The following is a 25,473-nucleotide window of genomic DNA, read 5'->3' as shown; positions in this document are numbered from 1 at the left end:
TAAAGATTTCCCATTGTTGCGCCATAGTATGCCTTGGAGGAAAACTATTATGGTCCGACCACTGTCCCAAAAGGAGGAAGTCCAATCATCAATCATGGACAACCCATTAAAGCACCAAAGGTATAATGCAACCCTACTCTAGAGCTCCACACGCCTTGATCTGGTACTAGCAATTATATGTCATTAGACGTTCTTCCTCATTCCACGATAAATGGTAGGGAACCTCCATAATCACCATTCATATATAAGGAATTTCACAAGAGACTTGAGGTATTCTATATCTAACCCGTAACTCAATTTATTCTTTATTCTCCTACTAATTTAAATGTTGAAGTACTACCCTTGCATGTTTACTGTCACGCGGACGTACAAGAGATTTATTCCAACACATCGTGACTCTACTCCACCATTTCACCAAGCATTTTTGGTTCCCTAGTGAAACAATAATGTTTGTCATAAATCAGGGAATGGTTATGAAAGCTGAGATGATCCCTAACCTCCTTAATACTAGACTCTCGCCTTTTTAGAGTTCTAAATGAGTTAGTAAAGAGAAGAGTTCCTGGTTCATCCAGGCGAACCTTAACAAGCTATAGAGAAAAAGTATTAACATTAATATCCCTAATGACGGGGCCAACTGAACCATTCATATTTCCACCAGGATGGGAACTTGAGAGTTCGCTTCCATATTTGATAGAATCCCCATCAGAGCCAAATCGTTGCTAAGAACAATGAGGTTTGTAGTGAGCGATTATCTGCTAAAGGTGCGACACTTGTTATTTTCGATTTTACTATTTTAGAGAAAAATAAAGCATCATTGTCATCACTATAAGTTTCCAGCTCATTTGCAGGGTCGTCTCCCATATTAGCCATGTTTAGAGCGAGGATGGGTTAAATAATAAGCAGTGAGCACAAAGATAAACGATACCTTGAAAAGATGAAGCTTTATGGAATGATTAAATTAAAGAACAGTTATAGGAATGCAATGAATTAAGGAAATGTTCGGCCTAGAGATGAAAAGGAATATAGGTAGATTAAAATCACAGGAGCTCAAGAGAAAGTAGTTTGGATTCATAGAAGAATAAAAGGCTTACAATTTGTACAAATAATGGAAATATGGTTAGGAAGTTGAAATAACTTTTTATATATTAAGTGAAGTAGGAAAATCAGCGGTTCCAAAAAAATAAAATGAGAAGATGAAAAAATCGATTAGATTTGCCTCAATATTATAACAATACTTGAATAAATTTGAGCACCCCTAGAGGGAAACACCACTACCTAGTATAAGGAACTATGGCCACGTATAAAGGTGATTTTGCTAAACATTTCAACGATGAGACTAACAATTTAATGTGCATGCTCTTAAGGTCATCCATAGTGAATCCTAAATCTTTTCCACTTCTCCAAATGATTGACTGGTGAAATATGCTCGATCTAATCATCTTAAACACTTACCATTGTTGCACTACGACAAGGATTGTGGGAAACTGTTCTCAGCCGACAATTGGCCCAAAAAGAGAAAGCCTAATCATCAATACTGCAACTCCACTAAAGCACCTAAGGTACAATGCAACCCTACTCTTGAGCTCCATGAAATTGGTTGTTACTGATCATTAGGTGTCATCAACCAGTCTTTTCTCGTTCCACATCAAAATCATAAGGAACCTCTATAACCACTGTTTATTTATAAGTGAATATTGAAGTATTATCTCTATAACCCATACTCACTTTATTCTTCACCATCTTCTTGACTTAGATATTAAAGTACTAATATTGCAGGCCTATCCTCGTACATTTATACCGAAGAGCCATTCCATCGCATTAGGACTATACTCCATCGTTCGACCAAACATTCCTAATTTCCTAATGGAACAACTTATATTTTAAAAAATGGTTGGATAATTAAAATAGTAAAATAATATAATAGTGAAACATGATTGAATGTTTAGGTATACACACACACACACACACTTATAATTACTTGCTAAAAGTACAAATGCGAGACAACCACTAGTGATTAAGGGTTGTCAGAGGTTTTAAGGTTTGTTGTGAGGTTGAGAGCTAGCTCACATAGGGGGTGATAAACTATGTATGCATGTATTTCTGTATTGGAGTTGGGTTGTTCTTCTTTATCGTAGTACTAAGGTATATATAGCCACATTGAGCCTAGACCAAAGACTTCTTGGGATGTAGCAACCACTCAAGGAATTTGTAGTTGATTCCTTGAAATTCAGGGGCCCTTGAACCAGAAAATTGGTGACCTAGAAGGGTCGATAGGCGAAGCGTATACCCTCTCCACACATCCTTCCAATTACACCACTTTACAGTCCCTCAATCATGAGGACTCAGAGAAGCCGAATAGTTTTAGCTTTCTTTCTCACCTTTTTCCATTTTAGAGGAGCCTTATTAAAGTTTTGTGCATGGCTCTAGTTTTCCTAATGAGACTTGGTTGAGTCCCTTAGGAGAGACTTAGTTGAGCCCCTTAGGTGATACTTAGTAAAGTCCATCATGCAAGACTTAGTTGAATCTTCTTAACGAGACTTAGTTGAGTCCCTCAGGCTAGAATTAGTTGAGTCCATCAGGTGAGACTTAGTTGAGTCCCTCAGACAATACTTTATTAAATCCTACATGTGATACTTAGTTGAGTCCTTCGGGCGAGACATAATCAAGTCTTCTTGACGAGACTTATTTGAGTTTCTCATTCTTGACACACTGATGTCCTTTTTCAATCCCCAGCCGCTGTATTGATATCATACAATCCTTTTCCAGCCACCTCGCCAATATCTCAAAATCTGTTTCCTAGCCATCACGTTGATATTACCTAAATTTGTTTTCTTTCTAGCCATCGTGCTAATACTTTATAATTCAATTCCCCAGCAAAGTCACCGCACTTTGTTGATGTCATACAATTTCTTGTCCAACCACCGTGCTGATACTTTTGTTCATTTTCCAGCTACAATGCTGGAAATATCTTAGACCTCTTCCAAATACCATGCTCACATTCCTTTTTATCCCCAGTAAAGTAGCCAACGCGCTAATATCCTTTCTTGCTTTCCAGGCACCATATTGATATTACAAAGTTACTATTCGGCCGACGTGCCAATGTCATACAATCTCCCCAGTCGCCGTGTTGATATTATCATTTCTTTTTTTACTACCAAGTTGAAGTCATTCCAGTCGCCGTGCTGATAATAATCATTTATTTTTCAACCACCATGTTGATGTTAGTTCAGTCACCACACTAATAATAGTCGTTACTTTTCGACCACCGAGTTGGTATTATTCCAGTAACTCTATTGGTGATTGTTTGTCTTCCAATAACCCTACTAATGACTGTCTTCCAGTAAACCTATTGGTGATTGTTTTTCTTCCAGTAGTCCAACTAATGATTGTTTGTCTTCATGTAACCCCACTGACAATTGTTTGTCTCCCAGTAACCGTACTGGTGATTGTTTGTCTTCTAGTAACCCTAAGGATAATTGTTTTTGTTCCAGTAAGCCTACTGATGATTGGTCTTCTTCTAGTAACCCTAATGATGATTGGTCATCTTCCAGTAACCATACTGATGATTGTTTGTATTCTAGTAACCCTACTGATGATTGTTTTTCTTCCAATAACCCTACTAATGATTGTTTTTCTTCTAGTAACCCTCCTGGTGATTGTTTGTCTTCCAGTAACCCTACTGAGGATTGATGGTTTTCTAGTAACCCTACTAATGATTGTGTGTCTTCCAATAACCCTATTGATGATTGTCTTCCAATAACCTTACTGATGATTATTTGTCTTCTAGTAACCTTATTGATGATTGTTTATCTTGGTAACCCTACTAATGCTTATTTTCTAACCCCCGAGTTGATATCATCCCAGTAACTATACTGATTCCAGTAACTCTACTGATGTTTCTTTTCAAATCACCGAGTTGACACTGTTCCAGTAACCGTACCGATGTTTGTGTTCCAACCACCGAGTTGATATTATCCCAGTAACTATACTGATGTTTATTTTGAAACCACTGGTGTTTATTTTCTTAACCACTAGGTTGATATTTGTCCCAATAACCGTACTGATGTTTGTTTTCCAACCAGCAAGCTGATATTGTGCCAGTAACCCTACTTATGCTTATTTTCCAACCACCAAGTTGATATTATTCCAGTAACCATAATGATGATTGTTTTCTCAACCATTAAGTTGATCTTATCCTAGTAACCGTACTGTTTTAAGTAACTGTATTAATGTTTGTTTTCCAACCACCGAGTTGATCTTACCTCATTCACCACACTAATTTCTTTCACAACCACCGAGTTGCTGGTAGTCCAATCATCGTACTGACGCCAATCATTCCTTTCCCAACAGACATCACCGGTCACCGAGTTGAAGATGATCTTTCTCTTGTATGGGCATCATTGCCACGTTAGAAATAACCACCAATTCATCACCATATTTTATTTTCGCAAACCTTCTCAGTAAATCCTCAAGGAATATCACAACACTTATGCATTTTCTCTTCACATGACAAATTTTCAGGTGTTTGTATTTAATCCTCTTCTACCTTGAATGTCTGAAGACCGTTTCCATTCATACCTCCAGGTTTAAGATGATTAAATAAGATTTCTTTCATTAGTGGTGTTCATGGTTCAAGAACTGCATTGAACCAAACCACATTTATGGTTCAGTTCAGTTTGCAATAACCACTTCAATAAAAATCCAGTCAACTGTCAAAATGCTTTCAATTCAATTTAAAACTAGTTTATAATTAGTTTGCAATTTTAAACCAATTTCATATTTTAAACTCTTTTAAAGTCAGTTTTTAAATTTCAAAAAAAAATTAAAAACAATATTTTCATGATATGTATTTTAAAAAAAAATCGATTTTTTTTATTTCCAGGAATTTTTTTATTCCAGATTTACTTTGGATAGAAATTTATGATTGTTTTGGTCTTCAATTTTTCCATTAAAATTAAATTGAAGGTTTGATTCAAAAGGGAAAAATGCTAGATGAGACACGAAGATGAGATTTTTTTTTAATAACTAGTTTAAAAAAAAATTTCAAAAATAACCAACTTTTCAAAATATTTACGCAAATGTTCACTTTTTTGCTATTTTAACACGTTGTCGCCAGGGGGGTGGCGACAACACTATCTGCTTAAAGAAGTCGCTATTGGGCCTGGCGAACATGTTAAAAAAATGGGTGTTGTCGCCACCCCCCGGCGACAACACCTCCTTTCTGTTTTTTTTTCAAATTTTTTATTCAATTCTTTTCCCTATTATTACTGTTTTGTGTATTATATTTATTGACTTTAATTTGTTAGTTAGAAAAATAATATAAATAAAAAACAAGTAATTCATATTAAAATAAAAAACAAGTAATTTATATTAAAATAAAAAAAGTACAATTACATTAATCATAAGAATAAAATTTCGAATGACCAAGCGTGGGTGACCCTGGTACGATCCGCTCGCAGGAGGTCTAATAACTCGTATAGACGGCTCACGAGTTGGTAGTGCTCCCCTATTCCTACGACGCCCCCTCTATTTGGTTCCTCTTGTGTTTGGGTCGATGGCCCTCAATGCACTCCGGGTCTATAAAATCTGTTAGCCGTCCTTGACCTATAGAATTCCCGCTATAGGAAAGGCGGGTGCCCGCGACGCCTTCAAAGCTTTGTCTTGGTGGGACGAAATTTCTCTTGGTGGGTGCGGCCTCGAAGTTTGGTCTTTGGTAGTTGGTGGTGGAATCGGGTTGGTTAAAATGCAATGGTTGTGGTGGTGTGTTGAAGTTCAATGGTTGGTTGGGGTATTGTGATGTTTGTTGGTCGAATGAGCTGTATGGCGCGTATTCTTCATGTATGCCTATGTCGGGGGTAAGTGGTGGTGATCTGGAAGAGCCCGCCACATTGAGATCTTGGAAGCGTAGGTGGTGGGGTTGAGTTTGTGGTTGAGTTTGAAATTATTGTTGTTAGTGGTATTGTTGTTGTTGCTATTGTTGGTAAATAGGTTGTTGTTGGTTTATTGGTTGTTGTTGGTAATTTGGTTGTTGTTGTTGGTAATATTGTTTTTGGTGATTTTGTTGGAAATTCGGTGGTGGTTGTTGTTGTTGGAAATTCGGTGGTGGTTGTTTTTGTTGGAAATTGTGTGGTAGTTGTTGTTGTTGGAAATTTTATGGTTGTTGTTGTTGGAAATACGGTTGTTGTGCTCGCGGGTCTGCCAAATAGAAAGGGTCAGACACAAACATTTCAGGATTTGTGACCGTTCTGTACTAGTTGACATATTCAGCTATTGGTTTCATTTCGGTCGGCGCCACAGGAAAATGTAGGACATTGGTGGAACGACGGGCCCATATTTTACGGGGATATTTTGATGCATGCCGAATTGAAGCTTGACATGGTCACTTTGGTGCATCTCCACAGTGGTGAACCATATGATAGGTGATTTTTCTGTCCAAACAGCCGCATCTGTTGGCTCGGGTTCATGGCCCAATTCCAAGTATGGTCTCCAAATAAACTACAACGTAAAAAAAATTAATTACAAATTAGAGAAGATGGTTTATTTTACAAATATAGTTAGATATTGGAAAGTTTTAGTGGTATTACATCTTGGGGTCGAAGTCGATTCTAGAGTTGGCGGTAAAAAAATATTTTGTTTACAGGCGTTTTGGTGTAATCCAACCCAGTTGCATTAAACCTAAACACATCCAAAAATAAAAATCAATATAGTTACAATTAATAATAGAATAAATACACTAAATGAAATAAGATTATTAAATTACCTTGACGCGTAAGGGAAGATGTATATGTGCGGGTTTTCAGGGGCTAATACTGGCATTCTCCACCATCCCCATGCTTGTAGCAAGAATGCACATCCATAAAATGTACAACTATCATTTTTTTCATTTTTGCAAAAGGAGCTGCAGATAGGGGTGTGCAAAAAAACCGGTTTTTCATAACCAAATTAGTATCCAAATTGTTCCACTTTTTAAAACCCAATCCAAATGTTAAAATATAAAATTGGGTATCCATTTTGTTGTCCAATTATAAACCGGAACCCACAATAATAATGTGGTTTAGTTATTGGGTACCCAAATTTTATTATGTATTAAATTTATATTTTTGTCTCTTTTCATGGTTAACCACATACATATATGATGATAAAAGTTAAATTTCTCTAATAACACATTAATAAATTCTGAATAAAAAATTTAATTTTAAACAATTATTTTATTAAATTAAAATAAAATTATTTATAATATTATGTTCATTTTTAATATACTATCGTGTGGTAGTAGTTATCAATTGCTAATAGCCCATGCTTGCAATATTTTTAGAAAAAAATTGTTATTTTTAATATAATATATGATGATGAGACTCAATTAAAAATTAATTTATTGTCAATCCAAATTAGATGCTAAGTTGAAAATAAAATTTACGGAAGACAAATATTCTAACTCTCACCTATTTAATATATAGTCTTAAGTTGAAAATGAAAATACACTGTGCAAACTATTCACGTCTCGTAATTATGTTTTTTTTTATGATATTCACATCTCTTAGTTATTAGTCCTGCGCTATTAGCAATTTAATTTTAAACAATTAATCATAAAGTAATTGATAACTACGTACTGCTACATAAAAATAATATCTTCAAATAATTTATTTTATCCAACTACCACTTAAACTAGCTTAAGTTATGTTACGTGTTAGTATTGAATTGATTTTAAAAAAGTTGGTATTAGTTTAAAATGAATTAAATAGTTTAAGTGAAAAATTGATTTAAAAAATTGGTATTAATTCAAAGTAAATAAAATTAATTTTAAATATTGAATTGGTTTTGAGAGAAACCGGTTTAAAACTAACTTTTTTGAAAATTGGTTTTTTTTTTGAGAAACCGGTTTTAAACCGAACCGATCCACATGTAAACCGGTTTTAAAAAAATAAACTGGTTTTATGAAAATGGTTTTAAAATCCAAACCAAACCATATATATGGTTCAATTTGGTTTGGTTTTTGATCCATGCACACCCCTAGCTGCAGAGGTAAGCCAACACCGCAGAACCCCAACTATACGTCTTGATTTCATCAATGTCCTCAAGCAAAGACAAGTACATAAAATTTACACTATTCCCCGTGCCTTTGGGAAATAGAAACTTACCAAATAATAACATAATATAAATTCTAGCTTTACTTATTTTTTCTTTTTCGTTAGAAAACTGGTCCAACGTAATTGCGTCATAACGTTCTTTAAGGGCCGATAGCTTAATACCTTGGCCTCTCCCTCTTTCTCGGCCCTCACCCTCAATTAAATCTACACCCAACATTTTCTCCCATAGAGCATTGGGTTGTTGGACATTTCCAAACACTGGTTTTCCATTTGTTGGCACGACCCCCCGTCTACGCATGTTTACTGTATTAGGCATATCGCACAAAATTTTATGCGAGAGATCAAAGAAAACTTTTTGAAGAACCATTTGGTGAATGCGGGGTATGCCTTAAACCAACCTGGATTTCAATACTACCGCCGTGAAATAGCGTTGTCAAACCCAGATGCGGGGAGGTGGATTGACAGCATTGACAGAGCGAGATGGACTAGGTCATACGACGATGGGGCGAGGTGGGGCCACATGACTACAAATCTTGTGGAATCAATGAATGACATTTTCAAGGGCATATGAAACCTACCTGTAACGGTTTTGGTGAGTGCAACATATTTTCGGATGGCAACTTTGTTCGCCACAAGAGGTAAGCGGTGGAATTCTGTGTTACAAACATAACAGGTATACAACGATGTCTGCATGAAATATGTACAACAGGAATCTGCCAAGGGAAACACTCATCGAGTTATAGAGTTCGACCTTCATGGCCAATTTTAAGCGTATCGCATGCCTTGCTCACATGTCATTGCAGTATGCTCACATAATCACGTTGATGCATTATCATTGGTATCACCCATTTACAAGGTATCAACGTTGCTCAACGTATACGACAATTACTTTCTGGTGGTAGCGATAGAGTCATATTGGCCTGTGTACGAAGGGGAAACAGTTTGGCACAACGATTTAATGCGCCGGAATAAAAGCGGTAGACCAAACAGCAAGCGTATTAGAACCGAAATGGACGCCACTGAAAAAATGCAAAGGAAGTGTAGTATATGTTGTGAGGTAGGACATAATAAGAACAAGTGTCCCAATCGTGGATCTAATTCCACAACATAGTTGTTAGGTTCAATGTTATTTGTAATTTATTTTACCAATGAAATGGACTTTTTTTTTCATTAGTCAGATGAGTTACAACACACATGACAAATAACATAAACAATAACTAGAAATAAAATTTCAACTAAAATCAACAATTGAATAAACAACACAATGACTAAAACAACAACACAACAAACAATTAAAATCTAAGAAATTACAACGGTTAAAACAATGTCATCTGTTCCATCCATTTTTTGTTCAGTATCAAGGTCGGTTTTCACATCAACCCACCAACGTATTGTCTCTTCGGTCATAAGCGACACCCTTGTTCTAAGCCTCTAGATCCTTTTGATTTCTTCTCCGGGACTATACTCCCCCTTTAACTGTGACATCAGAGTCCTCTTTAGGTTGTTGAAGGTACGAATGTTCCAAAACATAATCGACATAGGAGATTTGACCAGAGAGAAAATAACATGCCCATAACATCTTTTGTATTTCGGGGCCGACATGGGACGACTGGATGATGTTCGGTGCCATGAGTCCGACCTTATGCGAGACATGAACTATGTGCAGGGAAAATGAGAAAATTTGTGGAGAGATTAATGAATTTTGATGGAGGAATGGACTGCTATTTATAGGGAAAAAAATTCTCAATTTAGTGTTGTCGCCACTCAAGGAGGCGACTTGGGCCCACGCATGAAGGTAAAAAAAATTGAATAAAAAATTTGAAGACGTAAAAAAGAAAGGAGGTGTTGTCGCCAAGGGGTGGCGACAACACCCATTTTTTGTACATGTTCGCCAGGCCCAATGGCGACTTCATTAAACAAATAGTGTTGTCGCCACCCCCCGGCGACAACGTGTTAAAATAGCAAAAAAGTGGACATTTGCGTAAATATTTTGAAAAATTGATTATTTTTGAATTTTCTTTTAAAAAAACTAGTTACTAAAAAAAAATTCCGAAGATGATTGCAATTATGTTTTTGCATATTATTTGAGATATAGGAATTGATAAGATAGTTAACGACATGCTTAGTTTTTTTCTTTCCCAGAGAGATAATAAAAAATGTTGAGAACACTTGTTTAGTAATGAGAAATAATTTGCATGGAGGCCTAATCTAGTGTGGTATTGTCTAGAAAAAACACAAATCTATTTAATCTAACGGTTTTAGATTATTGTCCAATGATGAGGGACTTGGTAGAGTCTCGTGTGAGAAGTGACCGATATTTTTTCCTTTTTTTTTTTTTTCAGGGAAACAAATGCTTTTGAGAATTTATTTTCATTTTTGGAGTTTTTCATTTTAAATTTTTAAAAAAAAATTCAAAAATATTATTACCTTTTATTTTTAGAAAAGTTATTTTACTATCAATTAATTTTTTATTCTTTTTATGAGAAACTAATTTATAAAAAGAAAATTGATTCTGAACCGGTTTTAAACTGAATTTGAATTGTTTAAATTAAATGGGTCATTTTATTAACCATTTAAGTGGTTCAATTTTTTATGGTGCAATGTAGTTTAGTTCAAGTATACAATTAAATTAACCATATTTTTGAACACCCTAACGGTCATACCTCAAATTAGCCCTACCTCTCTTGCAATTTCATCTGGCTTATGCTTTCAAATTCACCCATTCATCTAGGTCCATAAGGCTTGGATTTGAATTCTATGGTTCAACACTTTGGTATTAATCATGCAACTAAGGTTAATTGTTAGTCATCACCTATCGTGCAAGATTCCATAGGACGCTATTGGATCAAGGCTTCACTCTATGACAAGTCCTATGTTATAAGGGTTCTTGGTATTTGTTTGCTTAGTAAAGAAGATATTGGGATACAGTTGACTTTTTAGTCAAAGTCAACTTTCAAAGTTGATTTTTTAGTCAAAGTCAACTTTCAAAGTTGACTTTTTGACCTAAGCTTTGGAATCTCCATTCATACTTAAAGTATGGCTATTGATGCACATCATAAAAAGGGGAGTCTTCATTCATGGACAAATGGAATACATTGCAATTTGTTACAAGCTTCATTACGGAGAAAAGAATCTATTACGAGAAAAACAACAAAATTTGGGTATAATTGACTTTTGGTCAACTGTTGACTTTTGGTTAACTGTTGACCGTTGACTCAATTTTGATTTGTGAAGTTTTCTAGACCTATTCTACAAGCATTTGACCAAAGGGTCATCATCATTTATTGGGAAATAAAAGATTTCATGGTTATGTTACATGCACTACTAAAAACACTATGTTTTCCTGCGGAATTGAGCAAAATTTCCAGATTTTCTTGCGGTTTCTGGTCCCCAGTTAAAACCTCCGTGGGTAATATTTTCGGCAGGAAGTTCCGCAGGAAAATTTCCGCAGGTACTCTCTATTTCAAATTAAATAATTTTTTATTTTATTAAATTTTTGAAACATCATAAATTATATATTAATACTTTATATATTAAAATACCATAATATGGGTATACAATTATAATTTAAAATGTAATGAACTTGAATAAGACAAATTCAAATTGTTAAATATGTTATGTAACAAGTACTTATATAGCCACATTACTAAAATAGATTCAAATAACCAAGCTATTACTAATCATTTGTCAACTAAATAAAAAAGAAAAAAAGTACAAATCAAAATTCAAAGGTTGAGTGATTTCATGTTGAGTAGATATATTTTTCTAGGACTTTTTTGGCGGTATAGTTTGTAAGTATTAAGCAAGGTTTTTAGTCATAAGTGAATGAGATAATTGAAAACTTACAATGCACTGTCATTATCTATTAATTAAGTTTAATTTACAAAAATCTGTATCAAGTAGTATTTTATGCATGTACCAAAATCTGAATCAAGTTTAATTCATCATCTTCAACTATCTGCAAAAAGAATACTCACCTCAGAGTTAACTTACAGAGTTCATCATTCAGAGTGGTCACGAAAGCGAATAATTTTCTTGGTGAAAGGTTTTTCCCGGCAGTAGCTAAAAGATAAAAAATAATAGTATGTTAACAAAAAATAAAGTGAAAAATAAACAATTGTATTCAACAGAAGATCTTAGAAGTCAAAATAAAAGGAAACGTGAATATACATCACATATGATGACACGCAGAAGCAAGCCATCCCAACAGAGGAATGGATCATAAATGTTGGCCGGAAATTATCTTGGTCCAAAACTACATTCTCAGAAACGAGAGTAATTACACTTGAAAGTAACAGAATAACCCATCACATATGAAAGTCAGTGTTAATATTTGCATCAATTTATGGTCAGCTGAATCAAAGCCAATTATCATACCTTAAATTAATCCTTTATGTACATCGTGGAATATAAAATCCTCAAAGTCATATCTTTAGTTGAGTGAAGGATCCAAGCAAAACTTTTCATTCAGAGATGATGTATATTAAATGTGAGAAATCAAAAGTAGAACTAATAGGATTTAACTAGGTAGAAAGGATACTAAGAGAATTTGCCATGATCAAGCCAATTGACCCATATAGCTTTATTAGTAGGACATTCAGAACTACAGAGATCAAAGAGAATACAAGTAGTGAATCATTTGAATGCTTGAGTTGGCTCTCAGTTGCAACTGCATTCATAAAGGCTTCAGATGAAGCAAAAGCTATGCCATTGTTAGACTTCAGGTTTAATTTCAACTTGATTGAAGGTTTTTCCATTGTAAACTCCATTAATGCTATCGATCATCGCAGCAACATTTTACTTCATTAATAATTCCACATATTTCTTTACTAAACAAGTAAATTTATAAATACTGAATAAAAGTCTTGGAATGAACAGGTCTAATTTTTATTTGACTCAGTCAACAAGTATAATTAAGAAAAAACATCTTCTCTAATATATTCGTATCAATACATAATGTCAATTTCATTAAGCCAGCAAAAACAGGCTTTGCCGACAATTTAAGAAGAGAGAAAGCTTGCAACAAAAGTCGCCTTGCGTTTCTACAAGCCAACTACATACTGATTGATATCTATTGTACATACTATAACACATTTGGTATATGATCTTCTATACCCATGAAACTTTTTTTATAACTACCATTAACCTCATTCAAAACTTCATTCAAATTCAGCCTACAAAATTCATTCACAAAAACCAAAACAACAAACACCGACACAACCGGTAAATTAACACAGCTTGTAAGTTAAAACACAACTTTACTCAATAAATCATCAACACAATTTCAGTTTGTCAAAGCATCCGCACACATGTCTGCTTTTTTAAAAAAGTGATTTACCGACACATCATCATACATCTCTATCATCAACGCAATTTCAGTTTGTACTAAATGCTTGAATCCTAGAACTCTGAGAATTCCCTTGAGAAACTGTTATTGAATAACACATAATTTATTCTTAAAAGACAGTAATCAGCTGATAAGAAAACATCAAAACAGTAGCATTATAGCAATGACTATACTACAGAGAAACAAACAGATAAGAGGAATTAAAATTGAAAAAAATAATCAAAGAAGATAACTAGTAAAGAGTACAGATATGATTCAATTCATCATGTATAATTTGAGATAGACTACAAATGTTTTACCTCAACTAAGTCTTCCATCTTCTGAACTCACACCCAATGTTTTTTCATCTGGACTTTCATCCTCTTTTAAACCATTCTGCACCAAAAAAACAATCAATCGAAAACTTCAGAGTCATTTGTTGCATATTATTCTAAAAAAAAGCATTTCTAACTACAAATTCTTCAGTAAAAGAGTATGGAACACCATGATATTGCTACTCCATCTTCATTATGAAGAAGATAACCTTCAGTAAAAGAGTAAGAGGATGTCATACACGATATTAACAGATACCAGAACAACAAATTAGAGTTATCACAAAATTTTGTGGATTTTCAACTTGAAACAACATGTTAAACTTCAACAATTATTTTATACAAGTACATGCTAAGACTAAGAGCTTGGTTGAGATTTTTAATCAAACACCTTGTGTGCAAGATTTAAAACTCTTCACTTGTAAATCATTTGGTAGCAAAAACTGAGCATCAATCATCAACTATAACACAACTACGACTAAGAAACCAAGAATCGAACAGAAGAGAATAAGAGGAATTCAAAAACGCGTGAATACTTGCCTCACCGGATTTGTTGACGGAAACGCGAGAACAACCTTGGAACTCCACCGCGCACCTCCACGGTTACCTCAAAGCTCCGCTGCACCTCTCAATCTCGATTTCCCCGCCTCCACAAACTGAACGTCCCGCCGGAAACGCCCCCTGCCGGAATCCCGTCACTCCGTCATAATATTTTTCGCCGGTAATTCCTTCTCCTTCTTTAGGAGTGAATCAATTAGTTGATTATTTGTTAGTGTTTCATGATGAAGGAGAGTAGAGAGAATGGCTTTTGAAAATAAGTGTTTTTTTTAGAATGAAAAAGCACTTCTCATAAGTGCTTATGGGAAGAAGGCATTTTCACGTTACATGAAAGCTACGATACTCTGTAGTTTTCTTCTTTCCTTTTTCTTTGTTGATTATTTTGTTTTATTTTTAATGTAAACTAAGATTGCCACACGTATTGTTTTAGGTTATGTTCTAATTATAGAAACTAGTAAGGAAACCCGTGCATCCGCACGGGTTCTGTTGTGGGTTGGACTGAGTTTTTCTTATACATACTAGTAGAAGACCCGTGCGTTCGCACGGGTGCCTTCATTTATAACTTAGATAATTTGATAAAGCTTGATTGCTTAAAAAAATATGTATTATGGTGATGGTAACTCATACAACCGCAAAGATAAATTTGTTCACATCTTTCCTTTAATTAGGCTTGATCACTTAAAAAAAACTTTGATGCAAGTGACCCGTAAAATTAAAAGTTTAACTAAATTTGAAAGAGTGAGATTGAAATTTACTAAATTTAAATGAGTGAGATTGAAATTTTTTTAGACAATTGTAAATTTGAAATGAATAATTTTATTATAAATAAATAATAATTATATAAATTTTACTGTATTAAATAATCATATAAAATATATCTATGATTAAATAATCATAGAAAAAAAATAAAATTTTAACTGATGCTAAGTTTTCTAAATAAATACAAAATTTAAAATAATTTACTTATTTGTAAAATAAGCAATATTTATATATATATATATATATATATATATATATATATATATATATATATATATATATATATATATATATATATATATATTTAATTATATTAAATAATTATATTAAAGACAACTTTGAACTACTTAGCAAATTGCATATGCTAACTATAAGTATTTGAAGCTGCAATTAAGGACACCTTTAGTAGGTTCACTTTCTGCACCTCATAAAAAAAAGTTATTGCATATGTAAAACTACTGATTTCATATAAGATACAAAAACATGCATTTTTGTTCAATAAAATTTGCTTATTTATTCAATACATTATTACATAAAGCGTAATTCCAATTAAAGAACTTGACTATATCCGTCACTTTTTTAAAACTATCACATTTAAATATGTAAAAATATGTAAAAATATTTCAGTTCAGAAAGTCAAGTTACTTAGAAAATTCATTTTATTTGAAAATTTCTAGGTTATGAGTTTTAACTACATCAGTAATAGTGGTACAAAGATTAGCACATGGATAAAGCCAGGGTCGTATAATATCACAGTTTTCTATGGAAGAGTTGTTTTTCATTATTAGAACTAAAAGTACATACAATTTTAAATGACACTACAAACTTATACACACTGACAGTATACCACTACTGGTCAATTACCAAATTACTCAACTTAAAACAGATAATTGATCAATAAAATGATGGTTTTTCCAATAGTTGGTAGACTACCTATTTAATTGCCTAATCATAAACTTGATTCCCAATTCATAACCTAATACTATTTTCTTCTCAGAACTGCCAAATATAGCAAAAACATTTTCAAAATCATCCTAATCTGTAAGAACCAAACCTTACACTAAGTGGAGACACATTAGAGTATAAATTCAAGTACATGGTAAACGTCGAAGAAAACAGTTAAAACAAAAAATAAAACACAGAATTGAATTGTTTGGTTTGTGCCTATAAACAGATTATACTAATTGCACACTTTGAAAACAGGAAGAAATATGTAATCTTTGTCGCAACTGATTAATTTCATTCTAATCAACTGTCTATAATATAGTACATAGTAAACAATTCAGAATAGTGGATTATCCTTTGTATATACACCTAAGAAAGGCTTATGTTTCAGTTTTCTCACCTATTATTTGCAGATTGTTAACTCGAACGTCATATGCTCGTCGCAGATTGAACTCCGACCAATCATTTTATTCTGATAAGACTTGGGCATTGGCGTAGCAGGAATCACCATGTCCAATTTCTCCTAAACCTTCGACATATCACAGACTGACTTTGAACAGAGAGGGCATGCATACCTAAATTCTTCAGTAAGTAATATGTTATGCAGGAATTCTTCTTTTACATTTTAAAGTAAAAAAACTTAAAATTGGAAAACATTTATTAGTTAATAGAAGTTGCGAGAACAAAGTATTTGTAAGTGTCACTGAGAGATATCTCTAATATTTAGAGCTATCTCTAATCTTTGAAACTTTGAGACATATGCTAGTAAGTGTCAATGAGAGATAAATTAATACTCGACTTAGTGTTTAGAGACTACTAAAGAATAAACTGACTTACGGATCCGAATACGTTAATAATATTTGATCTGCTAAGTTGTATCTGCTTGATCATTCTACTTCCATCTCTCATATAGCCAGCAACTTGATTGTTGATATCTTGCAACATGGACAACAAATTAGGAGTAAAATAATTAGTGTCACATAGTCGAATTCACATTCCAGTCACAGAACCTGACCTGAGCAAAACACCAGCTATCACTTGTGTCATCCTCTGCCATTTGTTGAAACTATTAAACTAAAAGCAACATGTTGTTTTGATGAAAAAATATGGATGAAAAAAGGCTCACCTAAAGTGTTCTTCTGATTTTTTTATAGAATATATTGTGCTCCTTACTGCAACAAAAATCATGATCATTTGAGAGCAGGTAGTATGGATGAAACAGAATCATACAACTTCTTCCACTCAAATTTCATTACCTAGAAAGTGAGAAGATACAACATATTAGCAAATAACAACATAATAGGACATTCTACCTGTAATATGCAAAAGCCATTAGTGGTCAAGAAATGCAAGAGAAATTCCAAAAACAAAAGTCTTACACAGTATCTGAGGCTTTACCTTCCCATCCACAATCTCTCTGTTACCAAGCATAAGATTATTTGGATATTTCTCAACAGACATTCTGCAAAAAAGCACTATACAATCAGAATTGAAATGAATAATATCTTATGGATGCAAATCCTAAATAATGCTAGTGTTGTTAAATTGTGGCGCTATAGCTTAATAGAATTCACATAATAAAATACTCAAAAGACACTCAATCTCAAAATAATAGTGTCTTAGACATATATCCAACCAATATTGAATTTTGGGGAAGTTAGTGATTACTCAAAAATCTCAAAAAGACATGCAATAAAACAAAGAGAAGGAATTATAAAACAACATAAAACTATACTTACTCAATCCTTGTGCTTATGCATTTCAAGGAACTGTAACTGTCTGTAACATTATTCATATATCATTATCAAACCTTAAGAACGAATGGTGATTAGGTAATCTACAAGAAGTTATCATTTTTCCTTTACCCTAGTTAAAAGGGTTTGAACAAAAGATTAACAAATCAAAACAATGAAAATCAATTGTTGATTGCTTAAACTTATTTATGAAAATCTTGAGGAAGAACCCAGTGAATTCATCAAGTATAATGGTAAGGTTCAAAAAATTCATCAAAAATAAAAGTTGAGACTTTAAACTTACTCATGAAAATCTTGAGGAAGAACATACCTTAAGTTTGATGTTGAATGAGGAAAAATTAAATCTCTGCAAGAAAAAAGTAACAGTGTTAAAGACAAAACAGAGAAATATTAGAAAAATCAAAACCCTAAAATTGAAATTCAGAAAAAATCTAAAACCAACAAAATCAACATAAACAACAACAACAAAAATACAGAACCAACCAAAAATAACCATGGTAGCTATGAATCCACCTTTGTTTCTCTTCCATTGAGCAAGAAGCTTGAGTTCTTCAATTTCCTCTTTATCTGCCTGTAAAAAGAAAAAGCAAGCAATAAAAAAAACTCAGAAAGGTTGATTCTTTAGTGAAAATACCACATACCTAACTTTCTCATGTTAATAGGAATATAAACAGGTTGGAGAAGGAGAATGATGTCCGTTCTTAACAAACCCGTCGGAGATGGAGTAACATGGTCGACATCGAGGTTGTTCGAAATAAAATTTCAATTGGTTCATTAGAAAGAACGTGGGATGAGGAGTACGAAAATGGCTTAGATTTTTTTATTGGAGGTGGTGGCCGTAGACAATGTGAAGAAAGGGGACAGCGGCGGCGGACTTAGGGTTTGAAGAGAAAAGAGAGAGCAAATCAAAAATAGGAAAGAGAAGAGGAGAGGAGAGAAAGAGAGAAACGTGAGAAATGGGGGTTTGGCAAAGTGTTTTGGCAAAGTACAAAAATTGAATAAATTGACCAATGGAAGGTGAACAAATGGCATGGATGAATATTGAATTTGTTAATTACATGAAAGACCTTTTGGTAGTGTAAAAAATATTTGTTGTAAGGGCTAATTAGTAATTTTGGGCTACATTTTAGTATTGGGTAGATAGTTGATTAGAATGGAAAAATAATTTGATGGTAAAAAATAAAAATTTGATCATGACTTTCAACCTGTTATTAAAATTGTAATAAATTATGGAAAATAATATATTGCAACAAATTACCAAAAAATAATAAGAATACAAACACAATGTTAGAAATACTATAAGATAGGTTATTTTTGAACATTTATAAAAAATAATAAGAATACAAAGACAATGTTAAAAAAAATTAAAAATATGTTATTTTTTAAGATTCATAAAAAAATAATAATAAAGAAGTGGGTTGGATCGAGTTTATTAGATACATATAGTCTTAAGTAAAAAAATCGCAAAAGTTTTTTATATGAAAGTGACATATAAAAATTATATTGTTTAAACAAAACTATTAAATTGATAAAAAAAATTCAAAAGTAGTATTTATTTATAAAAAAATGGTTTATTTATAGATCAAAAGTTATATTGTTCACACAGATTTTTATCTGGTTACCCGTACGTTCATACGGTATTGGTGTGTTACTCATGTGTTCACACGGGTTTTGATCTAATTACTCGTGCGTTTACATGATACTGATGTGTCACCCGTGTGTTCGCAACGCACGAGTACTGATGTGGACTGCGAATATGTCACCGGTTTACTATGAAAATTGAAAATAATAAGTGACATAGTTTGTTGAACTGATACTATTACGGTAAAATTCTTTTAATATAAAGAAGTTTATATAAATAATTATTTATTTAACAAAAAACACCATAAATAATCAAAGAAATAATAAATTTAAAAGATATAAAAATTTTGTATTAATAATTATTTACGAACGACCATTTTAAAAAGATATAAATAATAAAATAGAGTAAATATGAATCAATGACACATAAATTTGTAATCATAATTTTAATTTTTTGTGTGCCAAAACACGAATAATGATTATAACCATAATTGTATTAATTATTGTAACCACAATTGTATTTAATTTTATAACTATAATTGTATATAATTTATTAATGTGACAAATTTGTAACTATAATTGTATATAATTTTCTCGTGTTTGGATCACTAATATTTTTTAATATATTTTCTATAAATAAATTTCAATAAATAGCATAAATTTGTGTATGAGTAATAAATATTTTTCTCATAATTAAACTTATTAGACAAATTTATTTAATTATTGTATAAATTTCAATAAATGAGACATATTTTAATTGTATTAATTTCAATAAGTCACTCATATTTTTATTGTATTTGTTTCAACATTATTCCTGAGTACTTTTAATGTACTATTTTTGAATATTTGGTTTTCTAATATTTTTCTAATATGTTTATTATTCTTTTAAATATCTTTGCATTTTCTTTTAATATGATAACTAATTATTTTTATATAATTATCAAATTTTAAATTTGGTTTTCTTTTCTATATTTTCTTATGTCAATATTTAAATATAAATAAATATTCTTATGTAAAAAAATAGTGTGGATCAGAAGCTTATTAGTAAAAGAATAGTGTGGACCAGTGGTTTATCAGGATTTTGATATCGCTTATATGTTGTTCAACTTTAGGACTCACCAGAACATATAAAGCCATAAATGTGAGATCAGAAGCTGCAGAATTAAGCACCATATAACTTACTGTGTACAAAGAATGTGACTGTATTGGAGTTCAATTATACATGAAACTGCAGCTGTTATGGAGTTGAAAACAAAATGAAAAGGATTATAATTTATAAACTGCTTTTTGTTAGTACGATCACCTTCCCCTCATCGCTAGAAAGCGCAACTATTTGTTTACAACATTGCACTTTACCACTAAGAACCATCTGCATGCACATAACTATTCTAGTTGAGTCACTGTAAAATGCAGAGTAAAACCAATAACCAGATTGAAATTTAGTAACAGAGCCCTATGATCATGTAATAAGTAGGAAACCAAATCTGGAAAACCAAACAGATATCTTTTAAAAGTAATCTTTGGTTTTACTGCGTAAGCTCTCTGTAGCCATACTTGAAATGGTTTCTCTCAACAATCCAAGAAAACACCATTAAAATTGCAATAATAACAAAGTTTGTAGTCTTTCGCCGACTACAACCTGAAAAGATATCGTCGAAAGCTAAACGCATAGTTAACCGTTGTTCAATTCCAAGATCATGAAACTATACATTGCTCACTTGCGAAACATGAAACCAAATATGAAAAAATAATACCAGAAACCATATCTCTCAATAGATGAACAATGAAAAAACATTTACAAATATCAAACAATCGGAAAGAAAAAAAAGCTGAAATAAGAGTCTTGTTAGTTAACAAAAACATGTCTAAAATTACAGAAAAGCAGAAAGAAAAAACACTAAGCATATATTTCTTGAATTCACCAACAGGAAGAAGGAAAAAAACAAATGAATATCAACAACAAAAAGTAACTTACTGAGTCATTTGCTCCAATAGGATCCTTATTAGTAATTCCATCTATCATCAAACTATTTAACTTGGCCATCTTTGCTTCCAAACTCCTTTTCTCTAGAATTTTATCCTAGTAGATTTGTATAATCGTTAAGAAAATGATATCACACAAGCATCAAATATGAAAAATATAAAGAAAATGAGTAAATGAACACTTCAATGTTACAAAAAAACCTTAAAGTTAAATACATACTCGATGAGATCTGGGACCACTGGAAGAGGTATCTATGATAGGGTTAAACACCCAACATTGTTCAGCGTTTTGATTTTGTCGATTGCGATTCAGATCCATCATTATCTGGTCATTTAACACAAGAAACATGTTACAAACAGATCAGAAACAACGTCGATAAGAAGAGGAAGAACATGGTCTACAATCTGAACATCGTTTGTCACGGTTTGATATTGTCGTCTGCGTCTCAGATCCAGCCACCATGATACAACCATCGTGTTTCCATACAAACATACTTTTATAAACAAAATCGATACAAACATAAAATGTATAAACACCATATTTGAAATCAAATAAAACCAAAGCTTTTTGCAGCCCGTTACTCCCTTCCCAGTCGCTGCATCGAATCACGAATCATGACGTTTTACATATTTAATAGCTTTTGAATCTAAAAGTGATTTTAAGAATAAGCTATTTTTAGATTTAACAAAAATAAAAGTTTCACATGTTATACTTTTATTCTTTGTTATGACCACAAGCCAAACAGTTATGTCTCACGAAATACAGTACCTGGAAGAAAAGGGAAAATACCATAAGCCAAAAGTTTAAGTTTAAAGTTGTCATAATTTTTTTCTTGAGAAATTCACATTCTTTATCACAGGATCAGTATCTTTACCAGATGCAAGTATATCTCATAATAAAAAACTGGATCTGAATAAGCAAATCTACAAAATAAGGGATAAACTCTAAATCTGCCAACAAATCAAAATAGTTGAAATCAAACTACCAAAAATATATAAACAATCAACTAATATTCAACAAATGGAAAACACTCACATCATCTCGCCAGAACCTCCATTTCTTCGATCTCTAACCCGTGGTTCATCTCTTCAACTGTTCACCTTCTTCATTTCCATAGCTACTCAAAAAACCTAATTTGCAATAAAAAGTGATAGAGTGGAAAGAATAAATCAAACTCGGAATAATATGGATCTAGGTAAAATCAACAAAGAAAACATTCCTTTTGAGAGTAGAAAGGAGAAGAAACTGCTGAAGAGAATACAACCGCGGTTGAGAGAGTAGAAGCGGTTGAGAGAGTACAAGCAAATGACAAAAGAGAAACAAAAGTTGTAGTGGAGAGAGAGAGAGAGAGAGAGAGAGAGAGAGAGAGAGAGAGATAGAGAGAGAGAGAGAGAGAGAGAGAAGAGTTGTTTGATGATAAGACCAGAAGGGTGTGGATGCAGCCAAAGACCAACTTTTTTGCAGGTCTGCATTGGAAAGGTCAATGACAAAAGTATTTGGTTCTATTGCAACAATACTTTATCAAATTGGAATTTGGAATAGTGAGATTATAGGATAAACAATGCTAACAACTATTTACATTTCAACAAAAGTATAATTTAGTCACAAAAAGCAAATTTTAGACATTTTTTAACCCTAAAATTAATAGGTGGAATTTTTTAACCAAAGGGCATAATAGTATTAACCAGGTACTTGTATTTTCTTATTTTATAGATAATCAAGTGCATTTTGTTTTATTTTTAATGTAAACTAAGATTGCCACACGTATTATATTTATAACATCTATAATATAGTCTACTTGTTTATTATAATATTAGTATTTATAAATTATATTATTATTTATAAAATCAATTAATTAATAATGAATAATATTTTTTGTGTCTATTTATGCTAATAATACTAAAGTGAATTAAAAGCAAAAATTAAATTGTTGGGTGAAAATAGTCATATTAACATTTTCCAAAATACTTACATATGCAGATTCATCATAAACTCCATCCCAACTTTGATCCTTTTTGCTATGTGTGCGAAAATAGAACTCACTCAATGATGGAATATAATGAAAACATATAATATTCATTAAACTCAAATAATTAATAAAATAAAAAAATAATGATTAATTTTTTTCTATAAATTTTAACAAAAAATACTATTATTTTGAGAAAACATTTAAATATGTTACATCTGCAGCAAAATCCGCAGGAAAGTTTCCTGCGGATATTGTATTTCCGTTTGATTTATTACAACAGATATCCGCAGAAAAATTCGCAGGAAAGTTTCCTGCGAAATTACCCGCGGATATTATATTTTAGTTAGATATTTTGTTTGAAATATATATTCCGCAGCAAAATCCACAGGTATTCCTGCGGAATTTTCTACCAATTCTGAATCCGTAGGAAAAATTATTTTATTTAATAACGTCTCAGGAAAATCCGCAGGAATACCTGCCGAATATTTTCCGCAGGAAATTCCGCAGGAATACCTGCGGAATTTTTTCCACAGGTAAATCGAGTATTTTTACTAGTGATGTAGCAATTTCCAACAAGTTTTCATCCTCCAAGCTTCAATTTCCATGACTTTCCTTCAGGAATCCAATGTTTTCCCTAACTCATTCTTCCATTACAATACGAAATTCTGGCACTTACAACACATGCTAACACAACTGTCTCAACAACACATGATATTAAGACATATGTTACAATATTTGGAGAAAGACCAGACATATCAGACTGAAATTGATACTGAATTAAAAATTACAGAATGATAAATAACACAGAGAATTGTTAACCCAGTTCGGTGCAATAACACCTTTCTTTGGGGGCTACTAAGCCAAGAAGGAAATCCACTATGACATTATTAAGTCAAAGCCTAAACATTCCTAGTTTACAACTTCTCACTTAATCACTATCTTGTGGAACTTCTACCTAGAAATCGACACTTAAATATGAGAAATTAACACCTAAAAATGAGAAATCACCATCTCACTTCCTAAATTACCTCAGTGATATCTAACAGTCCCAATCTCAGTGACTGTATCAAGAATATCCCAATTTAGAATATTAAACTACAAATACAAAATACTTGATCTTTCTTAAAAGCTTCAACCAAGAACAATACTCAACTCTATGCTTACAAGCTTAAATAATGAGAACAATAACTTGACAAACAATCAAGTAACAATCAGTCTGCCACACTGTATCAAAAGATACGTGAGTGACTTAAAACACAAGAGACTCTCAAAATCCAAGACTTCTAACCTTCTCCTAATTTTTCAATTGTAAAAGATTTGGTTACATTAGGTCTAGGATTCTCTTTAAATAGTCTTCTGCAATCCATGAGCTTTGAAATATTTACTTGATCCAGAAGCTGAGAGCTGTAACAAATCTTACAGAGAAATCTCATTGAATCTTTGGAACAAATCTTCAAGTTTCCTAAATAGTCTTAATCATCAAATTTTAGAAACTTTAATTCTGTTGGAGATTTGATTCACTTGTTCCAGATTAAATCTTCTTGACCAACGCAAATCATTGAGATATATCCAAAAGAGATATCACAAAATCAAATTAGATCTGTCAAGATTTAAACAACATGTACTGATGTTCTAGTTCAGAATGTCCCGACATTTGTCAGAATATCTAGTTTTCAATGTAAGCTCATACTCAGCTGTATCACTTTGATCAAGATGTTATGCCATATTGCTTAAGATCTTTCAGGAACCATGATTTAGAAAAATTTTCCCACTCCTAAAACCATGGATCTAACAATCTCCCCCTTTGGCAAATTTTGGCTAAAACAACTAAGGTACAACCTGGAGATAGGAATAAAATCACAAAGCAAATTGCACAGAAATTGTATCAAAGATACAACAGTTACACAACCACAAGCTACATGCTAAACATGTAACCTTTGTACATGAGGAATAGGTTAAATGATACTCCCCCTAAAACACGACCCAATTTACCATCCTGAACTTTCTAGGTGAAAGCCCACAGCTCCAGAAAACCAACACGGGCTTAGGACATTAGAAGAACATGCAGCAGAAGCAACACACATAACTCAGAGCGCACAAGACACAACTATGCTCATAACTCAGAACACAAGACACAAACAGGATGTTAGAACATCCTACATGACATTGTGCAAACAC

At 32.6% G+C, this 25,473-nt stretch overlaps 1 protein-coding gene and 1 long non-coding RNA gene across 10 annotated transcripts; both read right to left on the bottom strand.

Annotated features, from left to right (window-relative positions):
- Positions 1-7,943: 7,943 nt before the first annotated feature.
- On the bottom strand, positions 7,944-14,693 carry LOC131637896 (uncharacterized). Of its 4 annotated transcripts, none has more exons than XR_009294522.1 (5): positions 14,291-14,693; positions 13,734-13,809; positions 12,628-12,861; positions 12,065-12,517; positions 7,944-9,743 (listed from the first exon to the last, which is right to left on the bottom strand). It is a non-coding gene; the product is annotated as an uncharacterized LOC131637896 (long non-coding RNA). The 4 variants fall into 4 exon arrangements; XR_009294520.1 differs by lacking the exon at positions 7,944-9,743 and having other exon boundaries at positions 11,919-12,149; positions 12,258-12,517; XR_009294519.1 differs by lacking the exon at positions 7,944-9,743 and having other exon boundaries at positions 11,919-12,517.
- Positions 14,694-20,422: 5,729 nt separating this feature from the next.
- Positions 20,423-22,896, bottom strand: LOC131637892 (uncharacterized). Of its 6 annotated transcripts, none has more exons than XR_009294517.1 (5): positions 22,362-22,896; positions 22,201-22,249; positions 22,039-22,094; positions 21,546-21,650; positions 20,423-21,422 (listed from the first exon to the last, which is right to left on the bottom strand). XR_009294517.1 is itself a non-coding variant. In XM_058908460.1 (5 exons), the coding sequence occupies exons 1-5, from the start codon at positions 22,364-22,366 to the stop codon at positions 20,616-20,618; spliced, it is 387 nt and encodes a 128-aa protein (XP_058764443.1). In that variant the 5' UTR covers positions 22,367-22,895; the 3' UTR covers positions 20,423-20,615. The 6 variants fall into 6 exon arrangements, 3 of the variants coding, with proteins under 3 accessions (XP_058764443.1, XP_058764445.1, XP_058764446.1); XR_009294516.1 differs by having other exon boundaries at positions 22,201-22,276; positions 22,362-22,894; XM_058908460.1 differs by lacking the exon at positions 22,039-22,094 and having other exon boundaries at positions 20,423-20,711; positions 21,318-21,422; positions 22,201-22,276; positions 22,362-22,895.
- Between the last annotated feature and the right edge of the window lie 2,577 nt (positions 22,897-25,473).

The sequence above is a fragment of the Vicia villosa genome, unplaced genomic scaffold (genome assembly GCF_029867415.1).
Source record: "Vicia villosa cultivar HV-30 ecotype Madison, WI unplaced genomic scaffold, Vvil1.0 ctg.002106F_1_1, whole genome shotgun sequence".
Classification (NCBI taxonomy): domain Eukaryota; kingdom Viridiplantae; phylum Streptophyta; class Magnoliopsida; order Fabales; family Fabaceae; genus Vicia; species Vicia villosa.
Note: the sequence above shows the minus strand (reverse complement) of the source record. Positions and strands in the feature narration are given on the sequence as shown.

Bases quoted from the DNA above. Each gene is read 5' to 3' on its own strand.
- LOC131637892 (XM_058908460.1), bottom strand. The intron at 21,651-22,200 runs GTAAAGATACTG...TTAAATGACCAG, and splicing joins ATGAGATATACTTGCATCTG to ATAATGATGGATCTGAATCG. The intron at 21,423-21,545 runs GTATGTATTTAA...CAAATCTACTAG, and splicing joins GTGGTCCCAGATCTCATCGA to GATAAAATTCTAGAGAAAAG.